The 23,006-nt window shown below is 43.0% G+C and overlaps 1 protein-coding gene across 4 annotated transcripts in view; it reads right to left on the reverse strand.

Annotated features, from left to right (window-relative positions):
- The window catches only part of PLA2G4E (phospholipase A2 group IVE), a gene marked incomplete at its 5' end in the record, with an annotated part of 60,406 nt that extends 39,483 nt beyond the window's left edge, over positions 1–20,923 (reverse strand). The window contains 2 exons of one of the 4 annotated variants that reach the window (XM_081048710.1): positions 20,367–20,471; positions 20,850–20,923. In XM_081048710.1, the coding sequence (XP_080904836.1) occupies positions 20,367–20,471; positions 20,850–20,882 (138 nt within the window). Of the gene's footprint in view, positions 1–20,366; positions 20,532–20,785 lie in introns of those variants that run through there. The other 3 variants (XM_081048712.1, XM_081048713.1, XM_081048709.1) reach the window with 3 other exon arrangements.
- Positions 20,924–23,006: the final 2,083 nt, after the last annotated feature.

Raw genomic sequence — 23,006 nt, forward strand, 5'->3', positions numbered from 1 at the left:
CTGTTTAATAGATAACATGGGCATGAGTGACTCACTATACAGAGTAAAATTAAAAAAATCCCCACTTAACCCCATATAAAAAGATGGGCCATAAACAGATCAACACATGAAACAGAAAACTATAAAGTTAATGGAAGACAATGTAGGAGAATCTACTTATGATCTGGGGGCAAGAAAGATTTATTTTAAAAACATTTTGAAACCATAAACCATGAGGGGAAAAAATCTATAGTCGATTACATAAGAATTAAGGATTTCTGTCAACTAAGAACACACAGAAAAAGTTAATAGGTTGCTAGCTGACAGAATGACAGAAGATATTCACAATGCATTTGCAAATCACCAAAGAAGTAATATGTAGTATATACAAAGAATTCTTACAAACTCCAGAAGGAAAAGATGGCCACGCCAACATACAAATGGACCAAAGATTTGAACCTGCAATTTATGGGAGGGGAAACCCAAAAAGCTAATAAACTTTTGAGGAAATGCTCAAAATCATGATAGTCAGGGAAATTAAAACAACAACGAGGTTTCGTTACAGCTAGAAAACACGGAGAAAGTTGGATAATGAATGGTTGCCTTTCTGTGAGGAGAGAATGAGACAGGATATACGGGCCTGGGGAAATACCAACCAAGAAGGCAAGCATAGGGCCTACCCAGGGCCAAAAGTCATAGAGGGCTGTGCCTCAGCCCTCGCATTCGGGTGAAATGTTTTTCCCTCCAGCTGTTCTCCAGCTTCACCGCCACCGCTGTAGTCCAGACCATTATCTTTATTCATCTCAACTACTGCATTAGCCTAACCGGTTAATGGAACCTCTGCTTCCACTTTTGCCTTCCTATAAGCCATTCTCTACAGGAGAACAATAGTGATTCCCTAGAAACATAAGCCAGATTATGGGACTGCCCCGATTAAAACGCTCCCATAGCTTCTTGTTGCCCTTAATTTTTTTGCTATGGTCCTGTGTGGTCTGGCTCCTCACATGCGTTCTACTCCTTCCCTCATGCACAGGTTCTAGCTCCACTGGAACTCTATGCTTTGAACATGCCAAATTCTTTCCCACCCCAGGGATTTTGCACTTGCCGTTCCCTCCCCTGAAGTCCTCAATCTCCCACTCTGCATAGTTGGATCTTTCTTAGCCATCATTGCTCTGCTCAAACGTCATTTTCTCCAGCAGCCCTTCCCTGACCACCTTCCACAATGTGTATGCCTTCCAACCACCAATGTGCTTCCATATCACTCTTGTTATTCATTTCATGTAATTGATCATAACTTGAATTATCTTGCTCATTATTCTTTCCACCAGATCATAAATAACACTTTTCAGGGCAAGCACATTGCTTCTCTTGTTCATCAGCTGGAAACACCTACTGCCCATCAGTGAAGGAACGGTTAGATTAGTTATGGCATATTCACACATTGAGATATTTCACAGATGTCCACAGGAATGAAGTGGCTAACATTAAAAGTTTAGAAAGCGACAGGGACTATTCTACATATTTTATGTTACTTGGGAAGTAGATGCTCTTATTCTCATTTTACAGAAGTCTTGAGATATGGAGAGGAGAAGTAACTGGCTCCTAGTGTCCATGGTAAGTGACACGACTGGGATGAAAGTCAATCTGGCTCCAGAACTTCTGGCTTGAACCCCACAGCCTCTCAGGACATGTTACTGTCCTGGAAAACTGGGATTCTCCATCACGTTTCTCAAAAGCTTCTTTAGGCTACGTTCCTTGATAAATAAAGTTAAATTTCCTAAAACAAACATGCAATGAGTAAATATAGCTGCACAAAATAAAGTAAAATAGACATCACTCTTTAAGTGATGGGAGATAAAAATCAACCATTGAAATTAATATGTCAAGATGTCTCAGAACTTTTGGCCAACAAACTATCCCTGAGTCTATTTCATGATTTCAAGGTACAAAATATATCATGTATGGCCTGACCTCTGGTTTCAACTAGATGGTAGGTTTTATTTTCCTGACCTTGATTCCCATAGCAAGACTGCCTGGAGCCTTTTGCACACTGAGTTTACTCTGTCACTGGTCACCTCTGTGAGGATGACACTGCCATTGTCCCAAACTTCGTTGAACGTGGAATAGTTGGTTAAGGGGCTAGACTTTGAAGCTTCATAGACCTGGATTTCAATACTGGTTCTGCTACATATTAGCTGCATAAACTTCAGTAAATTTATCCCTCTAAGACTGCGTTCCTTCATCTGTAAAATGGGAAACATAATAGTTCCTATCTCATAGGGTGGTTGTGAAGACTAAATGAGGTAAAAGGTCTTAGTATGTGGCCAAACCTTAATTAGTGACGAATTGACTGTAAAAGGTGTGGTGCACAGTACAGTAATATCAGAGACACAAAGCTGTCATCCCTGCCCCCAAGGAGCTCACAGCCTACGTTGGGTAAGACAGGAAGGTTATGCAAATCGTCTCAAGATGATCATGTCACATATGATGAGCGGTGTGAAAATATGCTGCTCAGAAAGTGTGACCACCCACGGTGGGGAAGGTCAGAAGAGGCTGCCTAGAGTAGAAAGAAACCTGAACTTGACTTTGAAGGAAGTCTAGGGACCTGATGAATGAAGAAGCAAGAAAGGGCACCTTTGTCAAATGAGACAGCATGAGTAAAGGTATCAAGTCTCAGAAAGAAGATTAACGAAGCTCCCGGATATCAAGTGCAAGAATTATGTCCTTTTGTTGCCCGTGGTGACTCATAGAAGGTTTTTGAGCAAAGAATGTTTAAGAAAGAGAGCAAATTCCACTCCTACAGGTAGATCAGCACTGGTGGTTTGGGTGAGCTGGAAGGGAGGCGTGCTTCCTTCATCGGCTCTCTGTGGCTCCTGGAGACAAGCCATGGCCTGCAAAAGACACTTGACAAATGCCTCTCCCTCTTCACCTGTCAGGAACTGCCCCTGGGTCTCAGCCTATCCAAATGGCCTGTAGCCTCTGAGGGCTCCCAGCACCATGCAGATTCTGCCTTAGATTCTCCAGCTGTCACTCTGGGCCCAAGGGGATGGGGACCAGAAAGATAAATCGGCAAGTCTGTGGAGGAGGAGGGGGAGGAATCCAGAGCAGGGACTGTGTCAGAGGGAGATGGTGTGAAACAGGGCTGCAGGCTCCATTCATTACTTCACTTTGCCTCCATTGGCTGGGCCAGGCCACAGCAGAGTCCTGTCCATCAGTGTTTGGGTCAGGCTAAGTCGACACAGGCAGACACTGCCTTTTCCTCCGGCTGCTTCACGGGGGGGATGGGCCTCTTGCTGAATGTGAGGCTGGATGTTGCCGGAGGCTGAGTAGGGCAAGAGTCGCCTGGCCATGGATTCCACACAGCACCAAGTGCCAGCAGCAGATGACGTTACATTGGTGGAGAACATTCACTGAACACTCACGAGGTACCCAGCTCTGATTCTGGAGAAATTGAGTCTGAACAGAGACATCTTGCAAGTAAGGGACTCAGGTTAGAAAATACCCTCTTCTGAAAATCAAAGATTTATCAAAAGTTAAACAAAAAAAAGATGAAATGTGAACATTTTAACCTTTGCAGTTTTGTCTTATGTTTTTGTCCCTGTAATTCCTATGGTGCTTTTTTCCCCTCAAACTGGCCCCTGGCCTCCACTGCCCAAGGAAGGAGGCCATCTTCAAAATACAAAGAGAGAAGAAGTTAAATCTTGGCTTCTGAATTTCTCCAGGCTTCAGTTTTCCTATAAACAATAGATATGGAAAAATACATTGGCAGTCACTTATCCTATTGTGTGCTCCTACTGCCCCCACCCCACAGTAAAAGTTTAATAGCTAGAGACTTAGGATCCCAGATTGGTGAACACACGCGTCCTGCTTCCCACTGACCTCTGGGAATGCAGCCTCCCAGAGGTGTCCTTTGCCTGCCAGAGGGTAGAGGGAAGAGGCCTGTGCAGACTCATGGAAACACTCCCAGACAGCCTGAGACATCCCAGAAGTCAAGAGAGCAGTGGGTCTGCGGGAGATGGTGGGGCTGTGGGAGCCAATGGTGAGAATTGCTCAGCTGGGGTTGCTGGAGGCTGAGGGAATGCCACATGAAGGGGTGTTGGCAGTCAAGTACTATGATTGCACTTTCGGTAAACTGATCATTTGGTGAACTGACTTTTACCTTCTTACTTTAAAAGTCAACTTTTTAAAGTACAGTTTAATACAATAAAATGTACCCATTTGATGAGTTTTGACAAATGTATACAATTGTGTAACCACCACCACCACAATAAAGACATAGATCATTTACATCACCTCCAAAAGTTGCCTCGTAGCCCTTTGTCATCAATCCTTCCCCTTTCTGCTGGGCCCCAGGGAAGCACTGATCTGCTTTCTGTTGCTGTAGATTAGAAGTATCTTTTCTAGAGCTTCATTCAAATGGGATCATCATGTTCAGTTTTTTCTGGCTGACATCTTTTGTTTAACGTAAGGTTTTTGATATTTATCTATGTTGTTTTATTGAGTTTGTTCTTTTTAATTACCGTGTAGCTATTCCATTATAAAAATATTAGTTTGTTTATCCATTCATCTGTTGAAGGATAAAGCTGTTTCCAATTTTTAGCAGTTATGAATAAAGCTCCTATAAACATTCACACAGAGCTTTTCATGTAAACATAACTTTTCATTTCTTTTGGGTAAATACTTATGAGTAGAATGGCTAGTTCTCATTGATTTTTACAAAGTGACTCGAAGCTGAGAGTGATGTCATATCTGGCTCATTTGACAATCCCAGTCCCCTGGACAGAGCCTTCTGTCCTTGGCTCTTCTCCATTCTTCCTCCTTTCTCTCATTTTCTTGTCTTTCTCTTCCCTCATCCTACTCTTTCTCCTGTTGGTTTCCCTTTTGCCTTCCCATCACACAGGCCTTTCCTGCTGAGCTTGAGGGAATCCACAGAGGAGTAGTGGTAATGAAACCCTTTGTTTGGTCCAAGACTGGCTGAACAAAAGACAAAAAAAAGACTGGCTGACCACGCACTGCCACCAAACTCTGCCAGGTTCCCTAACAGCTCCTCAGCCAGGGCACTTGGGGGGACTCCCAGACTCCACAGGAAGGGGACTGTGGGGGTCTTCCAGCAAGTTCAGCTCTAGGGTAATTTGACAGGGCCAGGTTTGTCTTGGTGCCATTGTTTTAAGAACTATATCCAATGGTTCCATTCTATCCCATTCACTGCTGCTCTGTCTTTTGACTACATTTGGTTCCAGACAAATTCTAACAGAGGAACATAATTCTCCACTGATTCCATCTGATTCAAGCCCCTGAGCCAAGTTTCTGCAGTTAGTCACTTCCTGAGAGCCCCTCCCTACCAGCTTGCAGCGCAGACGAGATGTGGGGAGGGCACTGTTGGCCTAGCATGTTCCATGAACTTCATACCAAATCCTGGCTTTGACAGAGACCATCAGGGTTGAGGAATGCCCTGCCTCCCTGTTGGTTTCAAGTTCAGCGACTACTTGTGTTCAGAAAGGCACTGGTGTGGTGGGTAGAGCATTGGACTGGAAGCCAGGAGCTGTGGGCGCCAGTTCCAGCTCCTCTGCCGTGTGATATAAAACAAGCGAATCCCCCTCTCTGGGCCTCAGTTGCCTCTTCTGTAAAATGCGAGGCTAGACTAGGTCAGTACAGAATCCCAGGAGTGGGGCTGGCCTCTGCAGCTTTTCATCACGTCAGGTGAGTCTGACATACCACAGAGACCACTGCTCCAGGTGGCCTCAGGCTCCCTTCTTGCTGCTGCCTTCTGGGGTCTGGCCCCGCCCTGCTGCCCACAGAGACCATACCATGCTTGGGCATCAGCTCAGAATGAAAAAAAATGATTCTCAGGGTCCTTCTGTGTAAGATACAATAGATGTCAAACTGTAAAAACAGTGTACTTGAGACTAGAAAGGAAGAATAGCTAAGGATATGGTCAAGAAAGAGCTAAAAGTGAGTAAAATAGGCTGATAATTTGTAAGGGGGATGGGAGATGTTATGAAGAGGACATGGGGTGGTGGTGTGTAAGCAGAGCTTATGTCCTGCCCTGAGCAGGATCCAGGGGTAGGGACCCCTCTGGCTCCCCACGCTGTGTGTGTGTATATGGGGGGGTGGGGTGTATGTGCTTTGTGTATGTGAGAGAGTGGCTGTGTGAGTGTGTGGTGTGTATCCTTCGGAGGGGGAAACACATGTGCTCTTTCTTGTGGTACAGACCTTTGGGAGAAGAAGGACCCTGAGCCCAACATGGAGAATAAATTCCTGCTGCACCAAACTGGGTTAGTGTCATCAGCCCCTAGGGGGCCTGGAACATGACCCTACAGACCCATTTCCAACTGTCCCCACAAGCCTCAGCCCCACTGACAGACTCAGGATTCATGTAAACCTTGTAACTGGTTCAGGTAAAATACCCTGAGGATTTTTGAGTGGTATTTGATTGATCTTAAGGTAATGATCCAGGTTTGAGCTAAAAAATTTTGCACTGAGGAATTGGAGAATGACTGAACTGGCTCTGCAACAGCAGTGACTTCTGGGAGGCCCACTCCCACCTGGCTGCCCGCCCAGCCTCCTTAGAGGATCTGATTGGGGGTGGGTGGGATCCAGGACCAGGGCCTGGAAAGCAGAGATGCCAGGAGAACAGACTGGGACAAAGGGCATCCTGGGGTGACGGGGTAGGCGGGGCTAGCCCTTGGGGCTGACTCCGCAATTGGGTTGCTGTCATCTAGGCGAGGCTGAAGATGTGGGTGACCTAAGCACAGTGGGCAGAAGGGGGTCTCCGCTCTGTGGGGAGCACAAAGGGGTAAGAGCCACTGCCTGGAGACTCCTCCCTGGCTGCCTCCATAGGGCTGGGAAAGCCGCCTCTTGCTGAGTCCTCCAGCTCTGTCCAGAGTGGGCCCTGGTGGGGCCTAAGTTCAGCTCTCTTGTGTCTCTGCGTGTGGGAGCTGGTGGCATTGCAGCCATCTCCTGCCAAGTGTGAGTGATCCCTTCTCCTCCTTCTCCACACGTGTTTGTAGGGGTGTGGTGGGCGGTGAGGGGTAGGAGGGTCTGGTCCTCTTTCTGGTGAGGCAGATCTTCAGATGGAAGGATTCTGGACTCTAAGAGTGCAGACCTGACCCCCTGTTGCAGCTGGCTCGAGCCCTCAGCTCTCATTTGCTGTAAACGATAACTAAAGACTCATTTGAGGCTGACTGACTACATGGTTTGCGCAGGACAAGGCACTTTCAGGGTTAAATCTGGAGAGTCCTGGGCAAACTAGAATGATTGGCTATCCAATTCCTAACTTCCCTAGAAAATATTTTTTGAAGCAGAAATATATCTGGTATGCCAGATCTGGGATTTATAATTATTTATATTTAATTATTTATAATTACTCCTAGGCTTTCTAATTATTTGAGGCAAAATAATTTTATTGTTTTCTGATTTTATTTTGGAGTATATGAACAAAATCTATGTGGGACAATTCCAAGTATTCAGGTTAATTCTGAAGTTAAGGGGTGATTGAGCCTGCGTGTAGGATCTTGGTATAATGGACATACTGACTTCCCAGTACCCTTTTCCTCTTCCTCTGATAAGAAAACATCCTTTTCCTTTGGGATCTTACAGCTGTCAACGATAGGGGCTCTTCCTTCCTCCATCAAAGGAGGGCCTCTGACCAATCTGGCCAATTGCATTACCATCCTCTTAGATTCATTGATTGGTTCAGGAACAATTCAATCTCCTTCTTTTTAGAATTATATGGGGGTGGAGGGAGAGAGAGAGAGAAATCTTTTCTCTGGATTATCGACTCTAATGAAGATAATAGCTTTGAGGTACAGTTGTTCATCTTTGTCACCTTATGGAAGGTCTCAGTCTAAGAAATGAAGCTGACATAGAAAAAGGCAAAGTTGAGAGATGGAGAAAAAAGTTCCAAAGACATGATCTGGACCACTAGATGCAGCTATTCCTGAAGCCCACAAACCACTTGGACTTCCCAGTTACATGAGACAATAAAGGCACTTTATCCTTCCTTATACTTATTTGAATTCAGCTTTAGTTACTCTGCCACTTGTGGCTGAAGGGGTTCTGACAAATATAACTGGCCACTACATCAGCTGCAGGTTTTCACTCAGGATGGGATTTTCCTGCAGGGAGAGGGGAGGGGAGGATTACCTGGGGTGTGTCATTTCCTGTCTTTTGAACAGAGTCCCTTATGACTTTAGATTAGGGAAACCAGGATACATGGGAGGCACACGTCTGTGCTTGTGTCTTCAGGGGCTTCTTTTGAGGATAATGAGGCAAGAGCTCTTCTAAGTCCTCTCTCTCATCTGCCCCCATCTCTCCCCTAAATCTGTTGGGGTCTTTGGTCCCTATGCTGGAAGTCAACTCTGTAATGCAGCCACCTCCCACTCACATACCTTCCTGCTTCTGTGACATCCCCAGCATATATAAAGCCTCTCCCAGTCATGGGAGGACCAACAATTTCCTGAATCATTTTATTTCAACACCTGATAAAAACTGGGATGGAGAAAGAGCATTGGTTATTGTCCCTGCCAAGAGCGGGGAGAGGAGAGGCTTATTCCAGCTCTCCCAGGTTGGGGTTGGAGAGAGGCAGCTGTACTCTTCCAGTGAGTACAGCTGAGCTGAAAGAAGGGAAAGGCAAGCAGGATGCAGTAGGCCTAGGGGATAAAGCAAAGGGAGAAGCAGGTGGCAGAAAGATCACAAGGAAATGGAAATCATATCCTATGCAAGCCAGAATAAGAATTCACAACTGAGCTCAATAGTTGACCCTCAGGATGACCTCTTAACCCAAAGTTATCCAGCAGGGAGAGGATGGGAGGAGGGAAGATAGGTAAGGGCAATTTGGGGGCAAAGGGGTTGCTTTCCTGCCCAAATAAAACAGACTCCTAGAAAAGTACCCCTTCCCTGCTTAGCTTCTAATTCGAATTTCTCCTTTTCAAAAAGTATTAAGCAATATTTATGATATACAAAATGTATAGAAAATAATGAAATGAACATCCACGAATCCACTACCCAGCTTGAAAAATAAACGTTGGAGGCAGCCATTTTAACAGCCACATTTGAATAAAGGGCTTAAATAATTACTGTAAAAAAATAAAAATAAATTTAAAAAAATAAACACTGGTAACAGAGTTGAAATCCCCTTGTGTGCTCCTCACCCAGCCACTTCTCCTCTCCCTTCCTAGGGATAGCCACAAACCTGAATTCACAGCTCTCACTTCCATGTATTTCTTTATTCTTTTTCTACAATAGATATGTATTTCTAAGCTCTATTTGGTATTATTTTGCATGTTTCAGACTTTATATAAGCTATAACATATAAAGGATATATATTCTACAGTAAATGTGTTTTTTTTTCTAGGTATTATGTTTATAAAATTCACCTGTATTGGGAAGTATAGATGTGGTTCATTCATTTGCATAGCTCTGAACTATACCACAATTTATCCACTTTTGTGTGATGAACACTTAAGCTGTTTCTAAGTTTTTGCTATTACTATATTTCATCAATTCTAAGGCACATTTTTTTCCTGTTGTAAAATCTCTGAATTAAGAGATACTTATTGAAAATGATGGTGTGCATTTAATTGGCAGTGTTTTCCGTTAGTGAATGTGCCTTGGATTTGATGAAGAATGGTACAAACAACACTACTGTGAGCTTTATTGTACATGCCACGTTTCTTTAATATACTGGGGGTGCCAAAAAATGTATACAAGTGGACACTTTGGTCACCGTTGCTCAAACAGCAGTTCACCATAATCAGAAGTGTCTGGATGCTGATGGTAACGGCTCTGCACACCTCTTGTAATTGCAGAAGTCAAACGTGCCTTGTATTCATCTTTTGTTGTCGGTATATACTGAGTATTACAATTTTAATACTTTTTTCCTTTCTTAAATGTGTATACATTTTTTTGGCATCCTCTGTATATATCTCTGGGAGCGTAAATTGCTAGGTTATAAAGTATATTATCATCAGTTTGACTGGATATTGCCAAACTGTTCCCCAAAGTAATTTTTACAGATTTATAGTCTCACCACTGTGTAAGAGAATTCGCATTGGGATATATGCCAAAGAGCATTGTCTGACTTTTTAAAAAAATTAGTTTCAGACGTACAAAACAACATAATAGTTAGATATTTACACCCCTCATGAAGTGATAACCCTCCCTCAAGCTACTACCTCTCTGACATCTTATATAACTGTTGCAATACCCTTGACTATCTTCCTTATGCTATACTCCACCTCCCATGACCATATGTAAATATATTATATATATATTATATATATATAGTTGACATACAATATTATTCTACTTCAGCCTCAGGTGTACAGCGCAGTGGTTAGCCATCTACACAGTCTATGAAGTGATCCCCTTGATCAGGCCAGTGCCCATCTGTCACCTACATAATCTTTACAACAGTATTGATTATATTCCCCATATTGTATTTCTTATCCCCATGACTATATTGTGTCTACTAATTTGCACTTTCCAATCCCTTTACCTTCTCCCCCTCCCATCTAGCAACCAACAGTTATTTTTTTTCTATGATTTCTGAGTCTATTTTTGTTTTGTTTGTTCATTTATTCTGTTCTTTAGATTCCACATATAAGTGAGATCGTATGGTATTTGTCTTTCTCAGTCTGACTTATTTTGCTTAGCATAATATTCTCAATATTGTCTGATTTTTTGAGTTTTGCTAATCCTGGGTATGAAGTGGTATCTCACTGTGGTTTTAATGTGCATCTCCCTGATTGTTAATAATCTTAGGCATCTTTTCAAGACCTTTTACTTTCTCCAGCCCATATTCTTGGGGCTCTTCATCAACTCCCCTGCTTTGGGCCTTTTACTTTCCTTTTGCTACACTCAAATCTAACTGCCATCAATATTTATCAATACACAGCAGTAGTTATCGAAAGCTATAACACTATTATGCCCAAGTAATTTTACTCTTGGAAACTCAAACTGAGAGGGGGAAAAAAAAATGCTATATGCTTAAAAATGTTAATTGCATCTAAATTTTTAATGGTTAAGAATTGAAAATCATCTAAGTGCTCGATATTGGTAGATATATTAATAAATTATGGCAAATTCCTATGATTGAGTTCTATGAAATCATTAAAAAGAGAACCACAATGAGAATGTATCTATTTGAATTTAAGATATAATAAGGATGACTGATTATGAAAATAAATAAGCAAAAATCATAAATTTTCCTATAGAAATCATAACAAGAGAAAAATTAATCCCACACAGAATAGCGATGAAAAATAAAATAAGTAAAGCTGGCATGAAATAAATAAGAAATTTACATTTGAAAATGTTGGCATTACAAATTAGTAGGGGAAAGATGGAGTACTTGATATTATGTTGAAAAATTAACCAATTTCTGAAAAAATAATTTTACCGTTTGGAGAAAAAAATAAATAACCCATATCTTACTCCTTACATTAAAATAAATTCCAGATGTAAATATAACCTAACTGGTTATTGTTTTATCATCATTAATGAGGAAAAGGTAAAAAACTGAGATGCATGAAGGAAAACACATGGATAATTCTGACTATATATACATATTACGCGTACATTTCTCTATGTCAAAACAACTATAAACAATAAAACACTAACTTGTAAATATATTTGCCAAACTTATGATGAAGGGAGAATTTCTGTAAGAAACAAAAGGCTCTTTCAAATAAATACTAACAAGCCAACAACTCAATAGAAAAACTGACAACAGACAAACAGGTAATTCATGGCAATAACGTATATTACTACCATTTCAGCAGTTCCCCTTATTGCTTATTGCAATAAGCCCATAAAAGATTATCATTAATAATAAGAATGTAAATTAAAACAAATAATGTAAATGAAAAGAATGTAAATTAAAACCACAAAGAGATGGCATCTTTCATGGATCAGATCAGCAAGGATAAAAAGCTGATAAGACTCAGTGTTGATCAGGGTGGGGAAGAATCAGCAAGACTTTGTTGATAAGATATAAATTGGCAAAAACGTTTTTGGAGGGCAGTTTGGTAATCTCTATTAAGGTGTAAAAAATTTTTCTAGGAATTTTTTGTATATAAACCCTTACACAAATCCTCAAAGATATTCAATTTAGCATTATTTCTATAACAGCTTTATAGTTTTGTTATCGTTTGTTTATTTGGCTTCACAAGGGCTATGGCTTAGAAGTCATTGATGGATGAAAGTAGCAGTCATCCTTCTCCCTAATATGTCCATGGTATTTGAGCCTTGGACATTGCTAAATGGAACTGGATAGCACTCTCCCTTAGGAATCTAGCTGTATCCATAAATTTACACAGGAGCAGAGAAACCTCCAGGGGGGAAAAATAGGTTGGGACCCGGACCACTTTCCAAGTTATTGAAATGTATGTGATGAATAAATAGATCTTCAAGAAATCCACTGAGGTCAGATGGCCAGAAAGGATAATGGGCATCCCAGAGAGGAAATGCTCCATAAGGATGAGGGAAGGTTGGACCAGCAGCTTTGATTCAGTGCTGGGCTCTGCTTATTGGAAACTAAGGCACAGGATGACGTTGAAACTCCTTTGTGCTTATTTACCTTGCTACCATGAGTCCATTTGGGGCAAATTGGCTCCTTGTGTATGTGGATTGAGAGAGCCATATAATGCTCTGTTACCAGGTAACTTTGCTAGGGGACTCTCCTCATTGATCCTGACAGGGCATTGATCCAGCCTTGGCAAATCAGAAGAGATTTTGTATAGAATTCCAGAGTCAGCAGACAAGTGTTGGGGGAACTGCCTCATGGACAAGGGCAAGCGCTCTGGCTGTTCTCCGGGCTACTTGGAGGAAAGTCTTGGGGAAATATTGAATTCTCTGCCAACTTGGCAAGGAGGAGAGAGCGATCACTGTAATTTGGATATTAATGACATGTTTTCTAGGCTTAGGGGTAATACTCATAGCATCTAGGAAACAACCTAGATGACACGTTGGTATATTGTAGCTATTTAAAAAACTTTTTTTCTTTTAATGGAAGAAGAAAATGATCAGTATTTGCTGTTAGGTAGAAAGGACAAGTTTTACAATATGAGCTCAATTTTACCTGTGTAAATATGTGCATATATAAACAAAACTGGTTTCTATGTATATATGTGCCTAGAAAAAAAGACTGAAAGGAACTATATTAAGGGTTTAAGAAGTTATGTCTAGATGATGAGATTTATTGGAAAAGTTTATTTTCTTGAATAACTTTAAAATTTTTCTATCGTCTATACTAAATAGATATTACATGTTTTTTATAGTTAGAAAACCAAATTTAAACGAGCACAATTATTGTACCTTAAATAAATGGACAAAATTATCCTATGTTAACTAAATAAAGAGGGAAAGAAAACAAACATGTATTTCATGCCTACTGTGTGCCAGGCCACCATGCTAGATATTTACATGCTAGATTAGATGTCAACTTTATAAAAAGTAGGTAGGTGCATTCTCTCCTGCCCCTCCTCTGAGGGTAGCAGGACACGCTATGTGAAGACAGGGTCAGGCATGTCCACCCAGGGGAGGCATTTTCCCTCAACTGCTGGAAGGCCCTCTCCTCCTCTTCCCAAACAGCTGGTCCACTGCTCACCATCTAGGTTCTCCCCTTTCCCCCAGCTGAGACATCTAGATGGGGCAAGAAAGGGGGTAAAGCCATGGCTGGCCGCAATCTTGACCAAAGCAGATACTGGAGCCCAGGACAGCAGGGCCTTGAAATTGCTGAATATGAAAGCTAACTTTGGGTATGAAAAGGGCTGTCAAGCATAGAAAAGGATTAGCTGGTATTGTGTCATACCTGATGGTAGAAATAGGGCCTTTATGGGTGGGTGGATTTGACCTCAGTGTAAGAAAGAACTTCATCACTTGGGAGGTAGTAAGTTTCCATTGCTGAAATTATGCAAGAGGTACCTTCCTGAAAGGCATAGAAGAGAGTCACTACTAGGCAGGAGAATGCTCTAGAATCTAGATGATCTGTTTTAGTTTTGAGATTCTGTTACTCTCTATCCAGCCATGTACCTGATCCAGGGGACAGTTTGCTAATCCTGAGCCTGAAGCACACATAGGAGAGGCTTTCTGAAGATCAGGCCAACCTTTGTTGCCTTATCTACAGAGGGTGCCAAAAAAATGTATATACATTTTAAGAAAGGAAAACTGTATGAATATAGACCGATAACAAAAGATGAATACAAGTCATGTTTGACTTCTGCAATTACAAGAGGTGCTCAAAGCGGTTACCATCAGCGTCCAGACACTTCTGATTACAGCGAACTACTGGTACCTCCCACATAAGTGACTCCAAGGGTGGAATTTTCACTAGGTAAGGAGGAGAGCATAGGGCAGGGCCCACCTGGCCTGGTGAGAAAGGTATGTGGGGAAGGTAGACCTTTGGGTCCCCATACGTCAGGTTCTGTGGATAGCCATCCACTCTATCTTCTTTAGACCCAGCTCCGGAATTCACCTTACAGGGCAACTTGGAGAGAAACATGGAACCTTTTGTCCTGTGTGGTTCTTATCTGCCCAATGACACATTCTCACAAATGACAGGTAGTTAGGGAACACCTGCAGTGTAGAGGTGAAAGATAACCAAAAAACAAAAACAAAACAAAAACAAACAAACAACAACAAAAACCAACCAAACCACAAAGCAAAGAGGAATATGTAATAAGCCTATAAAGGACAAAATGCGTAGTACAACAACAAAATGTCACAGCCTAGTTGGAGACAACACCCACACAGAAAATATAGAGGAAAGAAAAGAGTTTCGGAGTTAGAGACCTGAATTCATATCTTAGCTGTGGTGCTTACCAGCTGGGTAGTATCAGGCAATTACTTTATCTCTCGGAGACTCATTTACCTAATCTGTAAAATGGGATTAACAGTACCTATTTTGTAGGATTGTTGTAAAGATCAGAGATTATGTGTGTGTGATTGGCACGCAGAGTCTGGCATATAATAAAACTTAATAAATTGTAGCTATTGCTGTTTTTATTATTTTTGCTACAGGACAAAAAAATTGGGAAGAACTAACTAAAACTTTTAGTTAGAACTAACTAAAAGGAAGGCAAAGAACCTAAAAGATGTATGAGCTGGAGAAGTCAGGGAAAGCTTTGTTGTTCACTGACGACAGTGACTTTTTAGTACCTGCTAAGTGTTAGACACTATGCTACAGGTTCTGGTGATCAAAATAGAAGTGCAACCTGTGCTTGTGGTGCTACCAGGGAGGTAGAGTTGATAGGCAATGAACAAATAAATAAAAAGCAATTTATGATCACTAATTATAAGTCTTATCAAGGAAAAGAGACATAACAGGGTACCTGATTTAGATTGGGGGAGGAATCAGGGATGACCTCTTGGAAGAAGCAGCCTTTAAGCTAAATCTAAAGGAAGATTAATGTTATCTCCACATGGGCTTCAGGGAAGAGCCTTCCAGGCTGAGGGCACAGCATGTGCAAGGCGCTGACAGGTGGTAAAAGCTGGTGTGTTTAGGAACTGAACACATGTGTCTGGTGCATTGTGAGTAAGGAGGGATGAGATGAGAAATGTCTGGGAAGATGGGCAGTTGGCTGGATCACATAAGGCCTTGAAAGCCGGGGTAAGGATCTGGTATTTTATCGTAAGGGGTCGAATGCCACTGGTGGGTATTAAGCAGAGAAGTAATGTGAATAAGATCATTCTAGGTGCTGTAAAAGGGAACGGATAGGATAAGACTGGAGGTGGAAAAACGAGTTACAGTGGTTCAGAGGGGAAACAAATGGTGAGTTGGGCGAGGATGAGGGGCAGAGATGAAGAGAAGTGATAGGATTCAAGAAGTATTTTGGGGTATCACCTACGCATTATGATGATGGATTAGATATGAAGGACACAGCAGGGGATGTCCAGTCAGCTTCAGTAACCTGGCGGGAAAAGGTTTACTCCATAAGGGTGGTCCTGAAGAGAAATCCATCAAGTACCAAAGTGGAGGGAAGATGGGGAGAGAGTGAGGAACTGAGCCTTGAGCTGGGCCTGAAATCTGGGCCAGGTTAGGAAAGGCAGCAGGAGGATGGAAGGGAGAGCCTGCCAGGAGGGAAGCAGCAGAATCCAGATGACAAGGTAGGAATGAACTTGCCACATACCATGTAGGTGGCACTGAGTAGAGCGAATCGTGCTAGGAGGCAAGGGTGGGCACTGGGCCACCGGGTGTGCAACAGGAGCAGGGGAAGAGCTGGGGTGGGGCCTGATTGCGCCAGGCCTCTGGAGCCAGGCAGAGGTATCAGCTTGATGTCAGAGATAATGGGAAGCTGTATGGGCTGAGACCAGCAGCCTGCCAGCCAGGCAGCCACCCATCACTCAACATTCCAGGTTTGTGCGCGGGGCTGCAAAGACACAAATAAGTAGCCACAAAGCTTGCACTTCCTGAAAATATTTACTGACATACTATTCTGATAATAGTATAGGATGTTTATAGAAAAAGCCTCTTGGCTCCCAGGATACCACCTTCTCTTTGGGTTCTTCCAACCGCATTGGCTATTCCTTCTCAGTCTCCTTTCATGGCACTTTTGTCTCTGGCAGGCATCTAGAAGGGGAAGAGCAGGAGGGCACAGAGGTGCTTCTTCTCTTCTGCCTCTTCACCCCATTCTTTGGAGTTCTCACCCAGCTCCGTGGCTTTAAAACCCATCTATATTCTGCTTTATGTATTCAAGCCAATTATCTCCCTCACCTATCTCCTGAGTTCCAGCCTTGTATTTTCAAATGCCCGCCTGACCTCTCCACTTGGATATGTAACAGGCACCTCAAATTTAAAATGTCTAACATAGAAACTTCCAGTCCCCTCCACCCCAATCCATTCCTACTTTGGTGTTCCCCAGCAGCTGAGTAAGAGGTCCTCCCAGTTATTAAGGCAAAAAGCTAGGTGGTGTCTTTGAATTCTCATTATGTATCCAATCTATCAGCAAGTCCTGTAAGTTCTGCCTCCAGAAAAATCCAGACTCTGTCCACATCTCCTGTCCGTTACTACTGCCCTAATCAAGCCATCAGCATTTTCTCCTAAACTACAGCAAAGCCTCCTTATTTGCTTCTGTTTCCCCTCTTGTCCCCCAGGCAATCCATTCTCTGCAGACCAGCCAGTTGTCTGTGTAAAACACAGATGAGATAAAGTCTTCCCTCTGATGGCTCACCACTGCTTCAGAACACCAGAGCAGCTTTTTACAGCATCTGGACCAGTATAAGCTCTGACCTCATCTTCCGTCACTGATTTCTTCCTCTCTTCCTCTGCTCTCTGCTCCACAGACACACTGGTTTTTTTCTCTGCTTCTAGACCAACCTGTGCCCACCTCAGGGCCTTTGCACTTAGGATTTGCTCTCTGTGGAACATTTTTCCATCAATCTTCTCACCGTGCAGATCTTGGTTCAAATGGTACCATCCTATCTGATGTCTCCTTCCTGCTGCCAGTCACGTTCTGGCACATATTTGTTTTGATATCTTTGACATAGAAATAGTCATATATTTATTTATTGTCTGTCTCTCCTATTAAAATGGAAGTTTAAAGAGAGCTGGATCTTGTCTGACCTGCTCAGTGCTCTATCTCCCACTCCTAGAACAACACTGCGTGCACAGCAGAAGCTCAATAAATATTTGTTCAATGAATTAATAAATGCTTTGGATGTGGTTCCTAGTCTTTTGGAAATGGAAGATAATGTAATAAGCCACAGGAAGTGTTACCTAAGAATATAGTGCAGGAAATGGTAACTCTGAGAAGTGATTCACAGCTAATTTGAGAATGATTTTTGCTGAAGTGTTGCTGGATGACAATATGCTACTTAATAATGCCAGCCTGTAATGGGGCCCTAGAAAGACAAAGGTATAACCCACAGGTTGGTCCTGGAGGGAAACCCCTCAAGGACCAAAGTGGAGGGAAAATGAGGAGCTATTTGAAGATTGGTGGGTCCTTGTGGTTTCCTCCAAATTTGCCATGTAAGTCATCAAGGACTCCTCTGTCGCTGAATATACATATATCCTTCCCAATCATACACCCCCCACACACATACATATACTCCCTAACATTACACCCCCTCTTGCAGAGCTGACTGAGATTCTTCTTATCTTGTTCAGCTATTTCATAAAGATCTTAGGGGATGATGCATTGACCAGTTTCTGAGAAATTTCATGGAAATTTGCAAAAATAAAGCACCTATTAAAAATCCTGACATTTCACCATAAATCTTGATAAGTTACAGTACTAGCACATAATGGAATATTATTCAGCCATTAAAGTGACAATTATGAAGTTTAAGAATCAACCTAGAAAACATTCATGACTAAAATTTTAGGTTAAGAAAAAAAAACCTGGGCATAGATCTGATATAAATATTATAAGCACAACTATATCAACATTATCTATGGAGAAAAAAGACTGAAAGGGAAGAGTTATTGTGTTGAGTTAATGGAACTATGTTGGACTTTTCCTTTATGATATATATATATATATATATATATATATATATATATACACCATATATATGTATACACACACACACACACACACACACACACACACACACGGAAATGTAAAGATTAAATACAATGTCTTTGTGTGGTTGGCTCTTTCCCAGCCATGTGGCCTTTCTGCTCTTCCCTCAAGCAGCTGGAAGGAGACAAAGTGCTGTGGGCACAGCCTCGTTCCTGCACCATGTTAGGCATGGGGATGACAGAGGCAGAAGAGAAGAAACGGTCATAAAGTCATAACAACAGCAACAGCATCAATGGTCAACATTGCTTCACGTGCTCCAGGCCCTCTGCTAAGCACATTATTTACGCCTCACATGCTTTTTTCCCCATAGGTGAAGAAACTGAAGTCTGAAGAGGTGAAGGCAATGGTCTGAGGTTATAGGCTGGCAAATGACAGAGAAAGGTATGGAACCCCAGTCTGATTCCACCACCCATGCTCTCAGCCACTCTAACGAGAACAACACTCTTACAAATATTGAAACTTTGTGTTTTAATGGCTCTTCAAACATTCGGCTGGCCACCTCTAAGTGTGAGTCAGGAAGCTTCTGAAGCCAAGGCGGGCAGAGGCGGGCCCCTGACCACTCTAGTAGACATGAGCCTGGCACATTGCCCTCTGCAGTGTATTAGGAACAGGCCTGGCCTCCTGGACCACAGAGAGTTCGGGACCGGAGGGAGAGACAGGAAGAGGAAAGGGAGGAAAGCCCGCTCATTGGGGGCTGGAGGGTTACAGGAAGGGTGGGAAGGTGTGAGCATTGGGGCAGGACCGTTGATCCCTCTTCACTTGGGACTCTGACGAGTCACGGGCAGGGGCTCTGGTGCTTGCATGGGGCGGTCTTTCTGGTCAAGGGGTGGAGTGGTGTCCTTGTGGGGGACAGCCCTCAGTTACCTTGCGTGGTAGACACTGGATTGACAGCTGTGACTACGAAGTGGGATCTGTTGGAGCCAAGCAAGGTGAGCCCATGCTCGAGACCCAGGATGGACCCACCAAGCCAGGGTCCAGACAGAGGGTGAGGCGGAACAGACAGGTCCATAGGAGGCGAACGGACCATGACCAGTGCTCCCTATGAGTGAGGCCCAGGCCCACAGAAGGAAGCCAGGTTAGGCTCCTGCTGAGCTCAGCCTGACAGTCACTGAGACCATAGCAACCAGAGGGGCACAAGAACACTGCCCCCACCCCAATGGCTGGGAGTCTACCGGAAGCTCACACACCACCCAGAGGAGAAACTAGGGGAGGTAGATGTGGATTCACTGGTAAAATTACCCAAAGACACTGTTCAATTTTTGTAGCCTATTAAATTTACCGGAAGGGACTTACTTAAGGTTTTTCTCTTCATTGACCAATAGGTGGGGTCCGTGAAGAAGGACAAATAAGCACATTCCCTCCAACTCCCGCTGAGTTACATATGATGACATTTATGTCCCTGTCCTACCACTATACTACACGGCACACTTTGAGCATCTGTTACGTGTCAGGCATTCTACTAGGTCCTTCACATGCAGGATCTTGTCCACTCTTCTCGGTATCATAATAATAGAAATATCTTTCATCTCAGATCTCCCATCAACTTGCTGTGTTACCTTAACCCCTCTGAGTCTCAGTTTCTTCATCAAATGGAGATACTAATTCCTTCCTAGCGGAGTGTCAGGCATGTAGAACGCACTCGGTAAAATGCTGTTATTGTTTTAGTTAACAGTTTTTGGGGAGACAGAAGCAGATAAATACAGGTAGGTAATGAGGGTGAAGGAACTCCGCTGGGAAAGAAAGGAATTAATAAAAACACAACCTCTTAACTCTGCAGCAACACAGGTGAACTGATTCAGAGTCAGGAAAGTGGGGGTAAAATTTAAGGGGCCAGGAGCCTTCTGCCCAGGAATACAGACATACCTGAGAGCCCCATGGGGCCATGGGAAGGACAGGTGGGAGACTAGGAGTTTCCAGGTCCTGTGTATTTCCTCCTGGCCTGCTGTCTTCTTCATCCCCTCGTAGGCTCTGTAAGACAAACACATCAGCTCCCCGGCCAGGACGGCCTTCCAGGGCTTGGAGAGTCATCCCAGCCGCGTCCATGTCAGGCTGGGAAATGGAGCTCCAGACAGGCTGAATGGAGCTGGGGGCTGGTACTTAACAGTGAGGCATCCAGACACCCTTGGGAAATGTCAAGAGGTTTGCAAAAAAGTGAAAGCAAGGCCATTGGATTCCTTCGAAGGATAAATATCCTGATGAATTATTAAAGAGTGAAGGAAGTCAGGGCTTAGCTAAAGGAGTTCCCAACGTCTTTCTGAATATTTCAAACAACCGGGGCTTACTTTGGGGGAGAGAACTTTTCTTGTGATGCATGAGAAGTAAGCAGAAAGCTAGAATTACGCTCACATAGGGCAGCTCTTGGTCAAAAGAGGCCTGCATTTCCGCGCTGGGATCCAGGCTCAGAGATAGCTCCTCACTGCTCAGGTGCTATTTTTAAAGTTGTGAAACTCAATATATCCATGGGGAGGAGTTTGGAGGGAGGGCAGGAGGTTGAGTGGCTGAGGCCTCCAGAGCCCTGAGGGAGACTCACTTTCCTGGGAAGATAAAGCCTCTCGCCTGGCTCTTGGCTGACATTTCCAGATCTTTCCTTTGAGCCCTGAAAATAAATCCCTGGCCTGGTGTTTGGGCCGATGGTGGGGGCTGCCGGTCAGAAGAGAATTTAATAATTGACTATGCCTCTCATTTCAACCCTTTCTTTGGTTTAATTAGTGCCGTGTCTGGCAGCTGAAGAATGCGTCTGATAAACTCAGTCTATCCTGACACGAAAAACAGAGGCCGCTGTAATGGCCTGGCCCACTGTCACAAATCTAACCGGAAGTCAGCCTGTGCTTACCTGGAAACACCTGTCAAGGAAACCTGACATCCACCAATCACAATCCTCCAGCTCAGCTTCAGCTGCTTTACCTCACCCTAGAAAACAGGACCTGCTCAGTGTATGAGGAAATCCCTGGCCTCCTAATCAATCATGCCCTGTTTCCTCATTTCCTCTTTAATGCTCTATAAAAGTCACTCTTGCCCCACATCCCTCGGGAAGAGTGTTCCACTGCTTGTGAGACACTGCACTCACCCAGTCCATGGGTTACTTTCCCTTGAATAAAGAACATCAAACTTGTTTACTTTTGTCATTTGACACATCAGACCTTCATGTTACAGACAAAAATAAAAATAAACTCTCTTTGTGTTCTGTTCGCAGCTGTTTTAAAAGGTGCATTTGAAATGTGCATTTTCTGTCTCTCTCCCTGTCTTGGTTCTGAGTGAGCCAGCACCCTCTCTAGCTCGGGACACCTTATCATCCCCCATTTCAGGCGTCTCTTTCCTGAGGCTGTTTTCCAGTGGTGACGATATCTGGCTTAAACAGTCAGACACACAGTCAACTGACCAGAGGCATGTATTCGGGTGGGAGATGTCATGTAAAGTGTCATTTTGCTGTTTGTACTGAAGGGCAGCAGAATTCCCTCCTCCCCCATATTCCACTTTGGCGTAAAAATTGTTTCTCGAGCTGAAAGCAACTGCGAAGAAGTAGATACAAGAAAATGCCCCCCCTCCCATTTGTCTAAAAGCATGACATAAATTTACAAAAGTGTCCCTCCTCCGCTCTCTACTAGGAGGGACAACAGATAAAAATCACCAGAGATAACTCCAGACCCTCATCAGCCCAGAGAAGCACCAGGGAAGCCACACACCAAGCTTTACTAACGAGCCCTTATCCTCTATGAATTTCCCCAGTTTGTCTTCCTACAATTTGCTGCCCTAGAGACTCAATGTCATTTTCCTTTGTCTTGACACTTCTCTAAAAATGCATTGTCACTTGGCTAAGATGCTATATTAGCCCAAGCCCTAACCAGTAACTCTAAGGAGTTACTCCTTACTGAATGCTCCCATGTGTTACATGCTTCATATGCCTTAATAAACTTGTTTGTTTTTCTCTTGTTAATCCGTCTTTTGTCTAATTTACATGACCCCAGGCAGAGAACCTAAAAGGAATAGATTTTTCATCCTCTATAGCGCTATTTGGAAAAAATAGCTTGAATGACAGTAGTAATCATGATAAAAGGAGATAATGTTCTTTCAAGCACACAGAGTCCTTTTACAAACAGAAAGCAGTTTGGAAGAGACCTGCATAGTTGTCAAATTTATCAGCAAGGCATTTAGCAGTTTATAAAGCAGGTTTATAAAGCTCATGTTTTCCATTTCTTACGGGCCTCATTTCTGGAAATCTTTATTAGAAACCAGTGCCGGCAAATGATCGGGAAGAAGGCAACTATTCATTGAGTAAGTGTGCAGATGCCAAATATGACTATCATATTTTACTTTTTATTTTGCTACAAGAGAGGAAGCTTGAGATTAGTAGAAAAAAATTCTGTAGATGGAGATAATCTAATCTACAAGGGCATTTGAAGCCAAGCTTCCTTGGCTTCTAGGTCAACTTTCAGAATGCGATGGGGAAACCTGGATTAGACTAGGTATGACAGGGGATAGTTGAAGATTAATGAATTAAATACC

This window comes from Rhinolophus hipposideros (assembly GCF_964194185.1).
Source record: "Rhinolophus hipposideros genome assembly, chromosome: 5".
Taxonomy (NCBI): domain Eukaryota; kingdom Metazoa; phylum Chordata; class Mammalia; order Chiroptera; family Rhinolophidae; genus Rhinolophus; species Rhinolophus hipposideros.